Source organism: Chenopodium album, chromosome 2 (genome assembly GCF_948465745.1).
Source record: "Chenopodium album chromosome 2, dcCheAlbu1.1, whole genome shotgun sequence".
In the NCBI taxonomy this organism is placed as follows: Eukaryota; Viridiplantae; Streptophyta; class Magnoliopsida; order Caryophyllales; family Amaranthaceae; genus Chenopodium; species Chenopodium album.
Window position 1 is genome coordinate 24,488,794 of NC_137835.1, and position 12,858 is coordinate 24,501,651.

Genomic DNA, 12,858 nt, shown 5'->3' on the forward strand with positions numbered 1-12,858 from the left:
ACAAACACATATCAACAAAACACAAAAAAATTAAAAAGGACATAAGCTCATTATGTTATACACTTATACTGATACTTATATAAAGTATCACATAATCTTAATTAACAAATAATGTAATTTGACTGTATTAAAAAAAAAAAAAAAAAAAAAAAAAAGGTAGTTCACAGATTAGGTATCTAATTACCCCAAACAAAAACAACTCACAAACACTAATCCCAAAATTGATTAGGCGCCACTTTTTTTTTTTTAATTAGCCGCCTCTTAATAAACTATGCAACAAAACCACGAAATTCTCCTAAAAATTTCAGAAACCTTCGTACTAACAAAAATTTCAGAAACCTTCGTTTGCTTAAGAATCAAAACCGTTCTTTCGAAACACCCTCATTCGAAGATTCGTCAAACGCTCAGAAGATCAATTCTTTGACAAAATTTCAAGGTTAGATCAATTCGTTGAACAGATTTGTTCTCGAATTTTGTTTTTATTTTTACAATTTCTGCTACAATTTGGTGTGGCTTAAGATTTTTGATCTTTAATTTTCATAATTTCGTATGGCAATTTTCCTGATTTCATTTAATTTATTCTCTTTTTTTGATCTTTAATTTTCATAATTTCGTATGGCAATTTTCCTGATTTCATTTAATTTATTCTCTTTTTTTTTTTTTTTTGTGTGAAAAGTAATTACTTTGTATCTTTGATTATATATTTTTTTGTATTATCTGTTTTTTCTGATAATTTGTGTGCATGTGCTACTTAAATTAGTCTAATTTATGATATTAGTAAAATTAAATTAGCTAATATATGATATATTTGGTACTTTAATTTAATTTTTCTAATACATATGTGGAAGAAATTGAATTACGTTGGATTCTAGTTGCTATGGTTGAACAGATTTGTTCTCGAATTTTGATTTTATTTTTACAATTTCTGCTACAATTTGGTGTGGCTTAAGATTTTTGATCTTTAATTTTCATAATTTCGTATGGCAATTTTCCTGATTTCATTTAATTTATTCTTTCTTTTTTTTTTTGTGAAAAGTAATTACTTTGTATCTTTGATTATATTTTTTTGTATAATCTGGTTTTTCTGATAATTTGTGTGCATGTGCTACTTAAATTAGTCTAATTTATGATATTAGTAACATTAAATTAGCTAATATATGATATATTTGGTACTTGAGTTCAAATGCATTGCAACTATGCTATAGATCTTGACCAACATCTTCAGTTTATGAACTCAATCCTCCAATTTACATCGGACTTACGGTCCATAATGACAATATCTGAGGGGAAAAGAAATAATCAAATTTCATAATCACATCATGTTAAAATCTGAAGTTGATGTTTCCAATGACGTCTTTATGTTGCTAGATATTTCATTGTACCTCATTGTATGCCATATCATGTAGCTGGAAAAACAATAATCTATGATAGTTGACATTAAAGGCCAATTTTTGTAGAAGGCTGAACAATGAATTTGAAGCTCCCTCTTTGGAATGTTGCAATTTTCAGTGTCAGCAATATTAAAGTATGAGTGGTCAGAATAGGTTGTTTTCTTAAATAATGATAACCCTTCTTAACAAACACATCCTTAAAGAAGTAAGACACAAAATATTATGAATTTTTTTATTATTATTATCACTTTTCAATTAGCTAGCTCTCTTTCCATTCATAGCTTTTATTGTCACATGGATACTCCGGAGGTTCAAAAGAGGTTAGAGTGGATGAGGTGTGCTAATAGGACAGACAATCTATATATAAGTGGAGTTAATTCCTTTCTTCAATTTGCTTTTGGTGACTTAGAAATGAATAGTGATTTAGGAGAGGAGGAAAAGAAGGTACCTTGCCCTTGTAATCGATGCAACAATGGTCCACATAAAACAAGGGACGAAATTTACACCGACTTGATAGTGAATGGAATCGTGCAAGGTTATGTTCGTTGGATCTATCATGGAGAATTCAAACCCCCACAAAAGAAAAGTAGAAATGATTTGGGAGATAGTGCTCATGATGATATATATAGAATGATCCATGACAGGTTTAGTCCCGGAGTTTCTAATAATGATGACATAGATGACATGTTAGATGCCGAGCAACAACCTAAGGTGTTTGATCAACCTAGATATAAAAAGGATACAAAAGAGGCAAAAATGTTTGAAAATTTGATGAGAGATGCTCAACAAACTTTATACCCCGGGTGTAATGAATTTTCTAAATTGTCATTCATTTTGAAGTTATTCCAAATCAAATGTATGGATGGCATGACTAATAAAGCTTTTACTAGTATGCTTAATATGTTCAAAAATGCTTTGCCTAAAGGTGCTGATTTGCCATCAAATTATTATGAAGCACGTAAGATGATTACTAATCTTGGTTTCGATTATGAAAAAATAGAAGCATGTGAAAATGATTGTATGCTATTTTGGAAAGAGAATGCTAACCTTGAAAAGTGTTCCATATGCGATACTAAGCGTGATAAAGCTTCTCCTAAAGTGTTATGCTATTTCCCACTAACTTCGAGGTTGCAAAGGCTATTCATGTCGTCCAAAACAGCAAATGAGATGAGGTGGCACTCTGATAAACGAGAAGATGACGGAGTACTTAGACACCCAGCAGATAGTGAATCTTGGAAGCATTTAGATAAAGAATATCCTACTTTTTCTGCAGAGACTCGTAACGTTAGGTTGGGTTTAGCAAGTGATGGATTCAATCCGTTTGGCGGGCTTAGAAGTGACTATAGTATATGGCCAGTAGTGGTTGTTGTGTACAATCTCCCTCCATGGATGTGTATGAAACAACCTTACACAATACTATCTTTGTTAATTCCAGGGAAAAGTGGACCCGGAAATAACATTGATGTGTATTTGCAACCATTAATCGAGGAGTTAAAAGAATTGTGGGAAACTGGAGCTCAGACTTATGATGCTTCAAGGAATGAGTACTTTCAAATGCGTGCTTCATTGTTATGGACCATAAATGATTTTCCTGCGTATGCAAACTTATCTGGGTGGTCTACCAAAGGCTATAAAGCATGTCCTCATTGTATGAAAGAAACTAGCTTTGCTCGGCTACCAAATCAGGGGAAATGTTGTTACATGGACAATCGTCAATTTCTACCTACCGATCATAAATGGAGAGATAATAAATCCTTTAACGGGAAAGTAGAAAAAAGAGGTCCTCCTAGGAAATTATCTTCCAATGAGATTTTAGAACAACTAAAGGACCTTGAAGGCATGAAATTTGGTAAAACAATGAAATTGCCAACGAGGGATGATAATTGGAAGAAGAAAAGCATTTTTTTTTAATTGTCGTATTGGAGTAACCTCTTACTTCGTCACAATCTTGATGTCATGCATATTGAAAAAAATGTGCTTGATAATATTCTTGGTACATTGCTAGATATTGATGGGAAGTCAAAAGACAATCTAAAGGCTAGACATGATTTAAAGCATTTGAAGGTTATGAAACATCTTGCTCCTACATTAAGAGATGGAAAGTGGCATATTCCTCCGGCACTATACACCTTGTCTAAGGCACAAAAGGAAAAAGTGTGTAAGTTTTTAGAGAATTTAAAGGTTCCCGATGGATATTCTTCTAACATTTCTAAATGCATAAACCTCGATAAGCGTAAAATTTATGGTCTAAAGACCCATGATTGTCATGTGCTTATGGAACAACTATTGCCACTTGCAATTTGTGGGGTGTCCATACTCAAAGTGTACGATGTGATAGTGAAGTTGAGTACATTTTTCAAGGACTTGTGTTCAAAGACATTGAAAGTGAAAGATTTGGAAAATCTTGAACGTGAAATTGTAGTCACCTTGTGTGAAATGGAGAAAATATTTCTTCCATCTTTTTTCACCATCATGGTCCACTTGTGTCTTCACCTAGCTACGGAAGCTAAAATTGGTGGACCAGTACAATATCGTTGGATGTATCCGATAGAAAGGTACTTATGCATTTCAAATTTGATTTAATAATTTTTATTAACTAAGTCAACTTTTTTTTCTTTATTAAAAATTTGTTATTTTTGTAGGCTCTTACGTAGATTTAAATGCTATGTTCGCAATAAAAGTAGGCCAGAGGATTCCATCGCGGAAGGTGACATCATTGAGGAGTGCATGTACTTTTGTTCAAAATACTTGAATGAAATCGAGACAAAATTTAATCAACCTGAGAGGAATGATGATGCGGAAAATGATGACTACAAGGGTCTATCAATTTTTGCATCGTCTGGTGTTCCTCTAGGGAAGGCTAAATGTAGGTCTCTTAGTGAAGAAGAGTTAACACAAGTTCGAGAATATGTACTTAAGAATTGTGATGAAGCACAAACTTATTTAGAGTATGATATTTTTCTTTTCTATTTATAAAAAAACTTCAAGTATACTTTCCCATGATTATTTTATAACAACTATTCTTTTGAATTTCAGTGAATATAAAGAGTCCACATCAAACAAAAATTTAGTTGATTGGTTTTGTGACCGGGTATTTTTTAAAATCAGCTGTAGTTATTTTTTAATTACAAGTGTAGTACTAGTCTAAGTTTTAATTAGCTAATATTCTATTTATTGTTAGGTCATCGATTTGCCTAATGATTGCAATGACCAAGTGGTGAAAGATTTGAAAACATTGGCTTTAGGTCCTTTGAATGGTGTTCAATGCTTCAATGGGATTCTTGCAAATGGATTCAGATTCCACACAAAGAATACAGAAATGAAAAGGGTACACCAAAATAGTGGTGTTACAGTGAAAGGCATTGCTAGGAATATGGAAAAAGATTACTACGGGATTCTCACTAACATACTTGAGATACAATATTTAGATGGAAAGCGTGTGGTTTTGTTTCATTGTGATTGGTGGGATGTCAATAGGGTAGGAAGAGGTGTCAAAGTTGACAAACATGGCAATGTGAGTGTCAATAGTCTTTGTTCATTGCGTACCAAAGAACCCTTTGTGCTCATGTCTCAAGCTCAACAAGTTTTCTATGTTAGTGACGGACTTGATCCCTATTGGCTTGTTGTTGTGAAGACCCACCCAAGGCATCACTATAATGTTGTAGAAAAGGAAGGGACTGAAAGTGAAGAAGATGCATTGCAACAACTACAATCTGAAGGTGCTCATATCTCAAGCTCAAGTAATTTGCAAGAGACTCATGATCCATTTGTTGAAATAAGAGATGATATTGGAGAAATGATTGTAGATGCTACCAAGGAAAATCAACCCAAAGATCTAAATGATATGGACTTGCTAGAGGATGATTTGCTAGAGGATGATGATGAGGATGACAGTGAGAGTGACCAAGAGAGCGACGATGATGATATTGATATTGCTTAATTTTTTTTTTCTTTTTGTTTTTTTTAGCATGAATTGTATGTGTTGATACATATATTCATGGATTCCTAAAAAACCTTTGTAGTTATAATTACTTATTTTTTCACACTTTGCAATCGTGTTTTTATTGGCTTATTTGAATAGATATATGTCAGGATGTTTTTGTTTTATGCACAGTTATTGGTAAATGGCTTGTAGTATTTGACAGTAATTGTACACCATGTGTATAGTAGCTGGCAACAGCTTTGCATTAGGGATGCAGTGGATGGTAGTAAATTAGATTTAGGCACTCAATGTGCATTAAAATTCTATTGTAAAATTGTCTAACCCTATTTGTTTTTTACTTTGTAAATGCAGATGAATGAGTATGAAAAAAAGAGGCTTCTTACAATAGCAGCCAACAAAAACAGACTTAAGTCGTTAGGCATAAAAAGAATCGCATCTTCTTTGACAAGCTTGGTTGAAGGGACAAAAAAAAAAAGAAAAAAAAGGAAAAAAAAATTGCTGGCATGGAAGATGATGAATATGTTCCCACTAATGATGAGCTTGAGGATCGGGAACGTGAAATAGAACCTCAAATCAGGTTTACAAGAAAGGTATAATATGAACTAATAAGTATGATTTATTTAGTTTTTCAACCAACCTCTATAGTTCTGGTAATTTTTTGTTAATTAATTTTTATCAGGCTAACATAAGACATTTGAGAGAAGGAAACAAAAAAGGCAATTTCATTCCACCAAACTCAGTGGCAAAGTTTCTTAAGACGAACAAGAAAGCACAAAACACAATGGCCATGGATATCTTAGAAAAAGGTACTTCATTATTCTTGATTTTGGTTTCTAGCTTATTACTGTCAGTTTGATCTTATTAGGTACCTTAGTTGCTGTTTTGCTTTCAAAATGTCATATTAGGTAAAAGTGATGTGAACTCTCTTATTGAAATTTGCTGGTAAATAGAACTATAATTTAGCTTTAGTTTGGTATAGGAATGAGTGTGCTGCAAGCAGGTAGGGGAAAGGGGCAGGTGCTTGTGAAGAGAGTGGGTAGGTGCATGTGTAGACAGGGGGGAGTTGTAGATTCGAGGGTCCCTGAAAATTGAAATCACTCTCACTATTATGGCATAACATAACAGAGCAGAGGCTCAAAATAGTAACACTGAAATGTTATTAGATTAGACATACATGCTTCTGTCCATGAATGCATTCATAAGAAGAAAGTACGAGTAAAATTTTTTAAAATGCAATCTAGCTAGTGAAATCAGTCCTCGAAAACACACCAATATCTATTTTAAACAAAAATTAGAAAGAGTAGTTATTACATACAATAATCTATTTTAAAATGCAATCTAGCTAGTGATTTTATTCTATACATGTAAACAGAAAACGATGAAGAAATTGGAGAAAACGATGAAGAAATTGGAGAAACAAGGGAGAATAATAACACCGCTGAGGGGAGCTATGATGAGGAAGGACGACAGATTGGTCAACCACTTGAACTTGAAGATGCATCTTTGGATACTGAACCATTGAACGACAAGGAACTCATGACTGTACCAGAGAATGAGGACCTTAACATTTCATCAGGTTTGACTTTATTATCCCTTAAAACATATATGTATATATGACAATATGCTTCAAGTCATGTTAATTCACTACCCAGTGAGCTTATGCTTGATACAGGTGCTGCTAAAAAAAAAGAGGAACGGTATATTGTAGAAAGCTTACCTTGTTACCTCCTGGGGAAAAATTGAATGTGGAGTTTGACGATGATGGTGTGGCTATTGGTGATAATGCTTCATTATTTTCTTTCTTCTTGGGTCAACAAGTTCGAAATAAAGCTATATGTTCGGTACAAGTTAAATGTTGGGACGATTATAAATCTGAAACATTAGACCATTTGTGGGCTTGCATCATGGTAATATGTTATCATAATAAACATGTTTATGGAGTTTTTCTTTCTCTTATTAACAATTAAACATTGTCAACTTGATGTATGAGCAATAATTAATTTATCTTTGTCTTTTGCAGGAGAAGTGGTCATTTGATGACCCTGAAAATAGGCAGGAGTGTGTTATGAAACATGCACAACGTTTATTCAGAGGTGCTAGGAGAAAATTGAAATCAAAGTACTTTAATGATAAAAACTTGAAAACAAAAGAAGAACGTCTCAAAAATAAGCCTAGTCATCTGACTAAAGTGGAATGGAAGTTCTTGGTTGACTATTGGAGTGAAGAGGCGGTTATGGTAAAATACACGGATAGTATATCTTTATTCTTATATAATTAACGTATATTATTGATTAAATCCTTTTTATTGTAGGAGAAGAGCAAAAAAGCAAGTGAAAGTAGGGCACAACAGAAGATGCCTCACTATAATGGCACTAAAAGCTTCGGTCGCACTAGACAAGAAATTGTATGTAATAACTACTCTTTCTAATTTTAACTTTTGATTCTTGCCATATGTAGGACTACAATACTCTATGATGTCACATCAAGCCTTAATCAGTACCTTTACTACATTCTATCATTTTCCAAAAAGCTCAAAAGGCTACACTAAATAAACTAATGAGACAAGCCCTGCCTGTACACTAGCCCCCTCCCTTCCTGCATACCAGCCCCCTCCCCCTCCCTGCCTGCACACCTGCCCCGACCCCCTCCTGCCAGATGCCACCTGCCTGCACATACCTGCATCCCCTCCCTACTTGCACACCAGCTGAATTCTTTTTTTTTTTTAAGCGGAAGCAGTGTTTGGGGCAGGATTGCTTGTTGTGAGAACCGGATTTGTTAGTGATATGACTCAGAGGGAGTCATCCCACATTACAGAACCCCCAAATGATGGAGCAGTGTAGAGTTGCTCCCTTGCATCTAGCCCCCTAAGTCTTAGAGGTGCTACAGCGGTTCTAAGACTTAAAGGAGACTGATGATTCACGACTGAAAAATCTGCTGAGATTTTGATTTTTCTACTGAAAAATCTGAACTGCTTTGATAATAATCTTACTTTCTTGCTACAGCATCGGAATATTCCGCTCGCTGAAAATATTCTGACTTTTGCTGAAAATTTCGATTTCCCTGCTGAAGTTTTTAATTTTTCTACTGAAAAAATCTGGTTGACTTGCTGAAAAATCAGATTCTTCTTGCTGAGGAACTTTATTTCCTTGCAAAAATTTCATTTCTTCTTCTGAGAAGCCTACAACCTCGCTGAAATTCTCATTTTTCTGCTGGAAATGCTGACTCCTGCTGAAATTTTGCAAGGATATAACTTTTTCTTCTTGAAAATCTTGTTGTTTTTTGAAACATTTGATTATCCTGCTTGCTAAAAAGTTCTGATTTTCGCTGGAAACATCGATTTTCTTGCTTAAACTCTGACTGACTTGGTGAAAAATCTGGTTTCTCTTGCTGAGAAATATTACTGCTTTGCCAAAATCTTGAATTATCTTCTGAGAAGCTTTCTTCCTTGCTGAAATTCATATTTTCCATCGAAAAAACTGAAACTACTGCTTAGATTTTGTGAGAATATCGATTTTTCTTCTGAAAAATCTTACTGTCTTGCTGAAAATTCTGATTTCTTTTGCTGACAAACCTTGCTAATTTGCAAGAGTCATCAATGTTATAATAACCTGAGCTAGCTGCTGCAGTTCTTAGCTGATCTGAAATCTTATCAAACTGAAGAATTTGACTTTGAATTTATTGTCCTTTACCCACTTATTGAATTGTGGGAGTTCTTCTGCTCTTACATCCTCTACACAAGCTATAAAATTTTGCATCAAACTCGGCGGCAGCTCACTGCTGCGAAGCTAGACTTTGTGCTCCGCAATATTATGCTGACTGGTAGGAAAACGCTTTGATCAGACTAATTTTGTCGATCAGAGTACAGTAGGAGCCTTTACTTCCTTTGTACGTATGATCATGACATCCTAGAGGGGTCAGGTATCACTTTGACGTTATACCTAAACAATCATACTTTTTCTTCAATAGTAAAATCAAGGAGCAGTAGCTTGTAGGCTTCAGGGTCTGTAGGCCTTATTATCCAACAAAACTTGCACACCAGCTGAAATTATTTTATTTTATTTTTATTTATTTATTTATTTTTTTTTATTAGCTGAATTCTTGACACATGGAAATTTAAATTCTGTTGGACATAACCAAATGTCATTAGCTTCTAAACCACTAAAAATTTTACGAAGTAATTCTCGTACTTATTCAAAATATGCAAACGTACAATGATTGGGAGTGTAATTTGATTCTAAAAACTCTGTAATGTTTGTAGAAGAAGAAGAATGGCGGGAAGTGTTCTCGAGTTGATGTATTGGTTGCAACTCGTACAAGAAAATCTGAGAAGGCTGTGAATGCAATCAATTTGGCAAATAACACTCATGCAGTAGTAAGTTTATAAGTTTTATGTTTGTTATTTTCTATTTAACATTTACCATCTTATCTTCTAACTTAATATTGTTTATTCATAGGATGAGATAAACAAATTAAAGGAACAAAGAGAGCAAGGTCTTAATGAGAAAACAGATGAGCAAATTATTCAGGATGTGCTTGGCAAAGATACACATGGGTATTTGAAAGCTCATGGACCTGGTAGAAGTATAACGCAACATTTTAAAGTAAAGCCCTCTCGAATTGATCTTACTCAAGAGGTGAATGAAGTTATAAAGAAAGCAGATCAAGCAATTGAAGATGCAAGAAAAGAAGCTAAAACTGCTAGAACAGAAGCAGAACAGGCTAAAATAGAAGCTGAACAAGCCAAAAAAGAGGCGGAAGCTGTTAAGAATGACGTGGACAGAAAAATTGCTGATAATAATGCAGTTTGGGAGAAGAAGTTTAGTCAACTTCTTGATTTTCTTGGAGCAGGAAGTTCATCAGATTCTGATGATTTAGGAAGTCAAGGTTCAAAGGAATGAAGTAAGTAATGCTATCTTCACCTGTTATACATTATTCATTGGTGCATGATTCATCTTAGATATAAGTTTATGAGCTTAAAGTAGTTATACATTATTCACCTGTTATACATTATTCACCTGTTATAGCAGCAGTAGTTAGACATTAAAGAATTTTGCCATGTGCGAGTTGTTATAATTTATGAGCTTAAAGTTAATTGTTCTATATTTTGTGTCAATTTGACTTTTTCATTTTGAAAACATATCCTTTTTTTGGTGCTCTTTTTGAAAAAATATTAACTTGATCATTTATCTATTTATTCATTGTAGGTAACAAGGAGCGGAGCACAGACATATTGTCACATTGTACATATATATAGAGTATATATTGTTCTTCAGCAAAACGATTTGAGTGTTTTATTTTTTATTTATTTTAGTAAGAGTGAGCTAGTGATGAGACAATGAGACAATTGATTTCTAGTATGTTTGTATGTATGGATATCGAATTCAAGTATGTTTGAATGAATGGGATTCCAAGACATAATATCACCTTTTTAATGTTATATATCGATTTCAAGAATGACATATTTGAGAAAAACTCCATCTTTAATATTCAGTTATGCGTATACCATAAATGTTGCAACAAATTAAAGCTTATGCCCATTGAAATTATTAGCCACGATAGTCATTAGTGTAAAATGATATTATTTGTCATGATAGTAATGTGGCAATGGATTTATTTGCCACGGTATTATTTGTGGCAAATAAATAATTAGCTACAGTATATTGCGGCGACAAAGTTTATTAGCCACGGTAATATTTGTGGCAAAGAAGATTACTGGTCACGGTAATGTTTGTGGCAACTAAGTTTATTAGCCACGGTAGAATTTGTGGCAAAGAACTTGTTAGCCACATTAATATTCGTGGCAAGTGAATTTGTTTGTCACGTTACATACCCGTGGCATAAAATTCGAAATTTGCCACGACATCCATTTTCCCGTGGCAAATTTCCTAGCCACGGCCTCTTGTGTCACAAGAGTAAATTTAAAAATTCCCGTGGCTACACTACATTGCCACGAGAATTTTAAAGTTGTGCCACGATTTTACTCGTGGCACAAAGGTGAATTTGTTGTAGTGAAGCCTCCCTTTTTTGGCCATATTTCCAGAGTTCGGCGTCGTTTTCTTGTGACCCAATGCAAATCAAAGGAGCTCTCCCCAACCGAACCATTATCACATGCCCTTGACATATAATGAATTTCCTCCCTTGCTTTTTTTTCTCATCCAACCACCTGCACAATCCAACAAACTTAACATTTGTGGTTCATTGAGAATCTGTTCTTGTGAGACCATAGAGTTTGGTGGATCAAACTCCATTGCGAGTATATGAGGAAAAATTGGCTCATAGAACTAAGCCTTGTTTGGTATTGATTTTAGATACATTCTCGATGTTACTATGCTATTAGTAAGGGAGTGCACAAGCCTCCTACGTGCTTCAATAATATTCCTAGCATATGGTAGAATAGTAGTATTAGGAGAAGAAATGCGCACTATCCTTGGTTGAGGGGGCGGAGCTAAAAGTAACTATGAAGGAGTTGTCACACTTGTTGGCGATGGAGCAGCAAACCCAAGGTTAGCAATGTCTTTTGGAAGGCCTGACGGAGTAATCAAAATCTATTGGGTGAACGAGGCAGTAACCCATTCGGAAATTCCTAATGTATGAGACAAGGTGGGTCCTTGCCTCTACTGTCGATTAGCAGCACTTGATGACTCCCCCACCTCGAAGGCAGAATTTGTGAAATGAGGTTGCGGAAGTGGCGGGGGAATGTTAGTATCAAGGATGCTCAGTGCTCTTCTTGTGGCCCCTTGAGAAGCATGGGCTGGGCTCCATCGTGGTGGGATGCCCGTTGAAATCTGCAACCAACCACCAAAACATGTCATGGCTGGTTCTTCTTTTTCACTTGGATCCCCTAAAGAACCCGTGCTGCTGTAAAGGGAAAAACTGGGCATAAGGATCCCCATCCAGCCTATAGTGTCAACTAGGTAAGGGAGTGAGGTTTGGAGCAAAATCAACCTCCCCATGATTTTGAGAATCCATATATAGATCGTCGTCTCCAGAATAATATACCTCCGTATCACTTTATGGCGAAGACTGATCAAATTCTTAACATGTGATTTCGTTGTCCATTTGGTGGCGCAACTCCGCATATAAATCTTCCGGCTACTCCAATCGCCTAAGATTAGTTGTTGTGTGTAGACATCTACTTTTGGCCTCTTGTCGCGACAGGATGTGTAATGATGATAAATAAAACCATCTTCGTGTTGGATTAGTCTGCTGAATACTTATGGATAACTGAGAGAATCACAAGAACACAAAAATGACTAGCCTAACCAAAAAACAAATGCAATAAGGTCCAATAAACTAAGTCCGATCATAATTAGGCTTAAGCCCCAGGTTAAAACCTAATTATGACGGATTTAGATGCGCCTAGGTTAAAAATCAATGCCGCCGCAATAAAATCCGCGCGCATCTAAATGAGTCGCGTGCGCAACCTACTCAGTCGCGCGCATCACCCACTGCAACTGCTAGTGATGCGCTTGTGGAAGATCCTGAATTTCATAAAAATATAAAATTGAATCTTACGATAATACC

General features: G+C 35.0%; 2 protein-coding genes across 4 annotated transcripts; both read left to right on the forward strand.

The window, feature by feature from the left end:
- The first annotated feature begins 277 nt into the window (after nt 1–277).
- LOC145597442 (uncharacterized) lies at nt 278–10,771 on the forward strand. 3 transcript variants are annotated; one of them, XM_081653620.1, is made up of 10 exons: nt 278–436; nt 5,686–5,924; nt 6,014–6,140; nt 6,707–6,910; nt 6,987–7,241; nt 7,355–7,570; nt 7,646–7,738; nt 9,593–9,706; nt 9,789–10,233; nt 10,539–10,771. In XM_081653620.1, exons 5-9 carry the CDS (start codon nt 7,239–7,241, stop codon nt 10,230–10,232), a joined length of 870 nt encoding a protein of 289 aa, XP_081509746.1. In that variant the 5' UTR covers nt 278–436; nt 5,686–5,924; nt 6,014–6,140; nt 6,707–6,910; nt 6,987–7,238; the 3' UTR covers nt 10,233; nt 10,539–10,771. The 3 variants fall into 3 exon arrangements, with proteins under 3 accessions (XP_081509746.1, XP_081509736.1, XP_081509755.1); XM_081653610.1 differs by having other exon boundaries at nt 7,007–7,241; XM_081653629.1 differs by having other exon boundaries at nt 6,728–6,910; nt 7,007–7,241.
- Nucleotides 1,686–5,331, forward strand: LOC145570783 (uncharacterized). The gene is made up of 5 exons (XM_081629925.1): nt 1,686–3,240; nt 3,397–3,946; nt 4,034–4,339; nt 4,428–4,482; nt 4,573–5,331. The coding sequence occupies exons 1-5, from the start codon at nt 1,686–1,688 to the stop codon at nt 5,329–5,331; spliced, it is 3,225 nt and encodes a 1,074-aa protein (XP_081486051.1).
- Nucleotides 10,772–12,858: the final 2,087 nt, after the last annotated feature.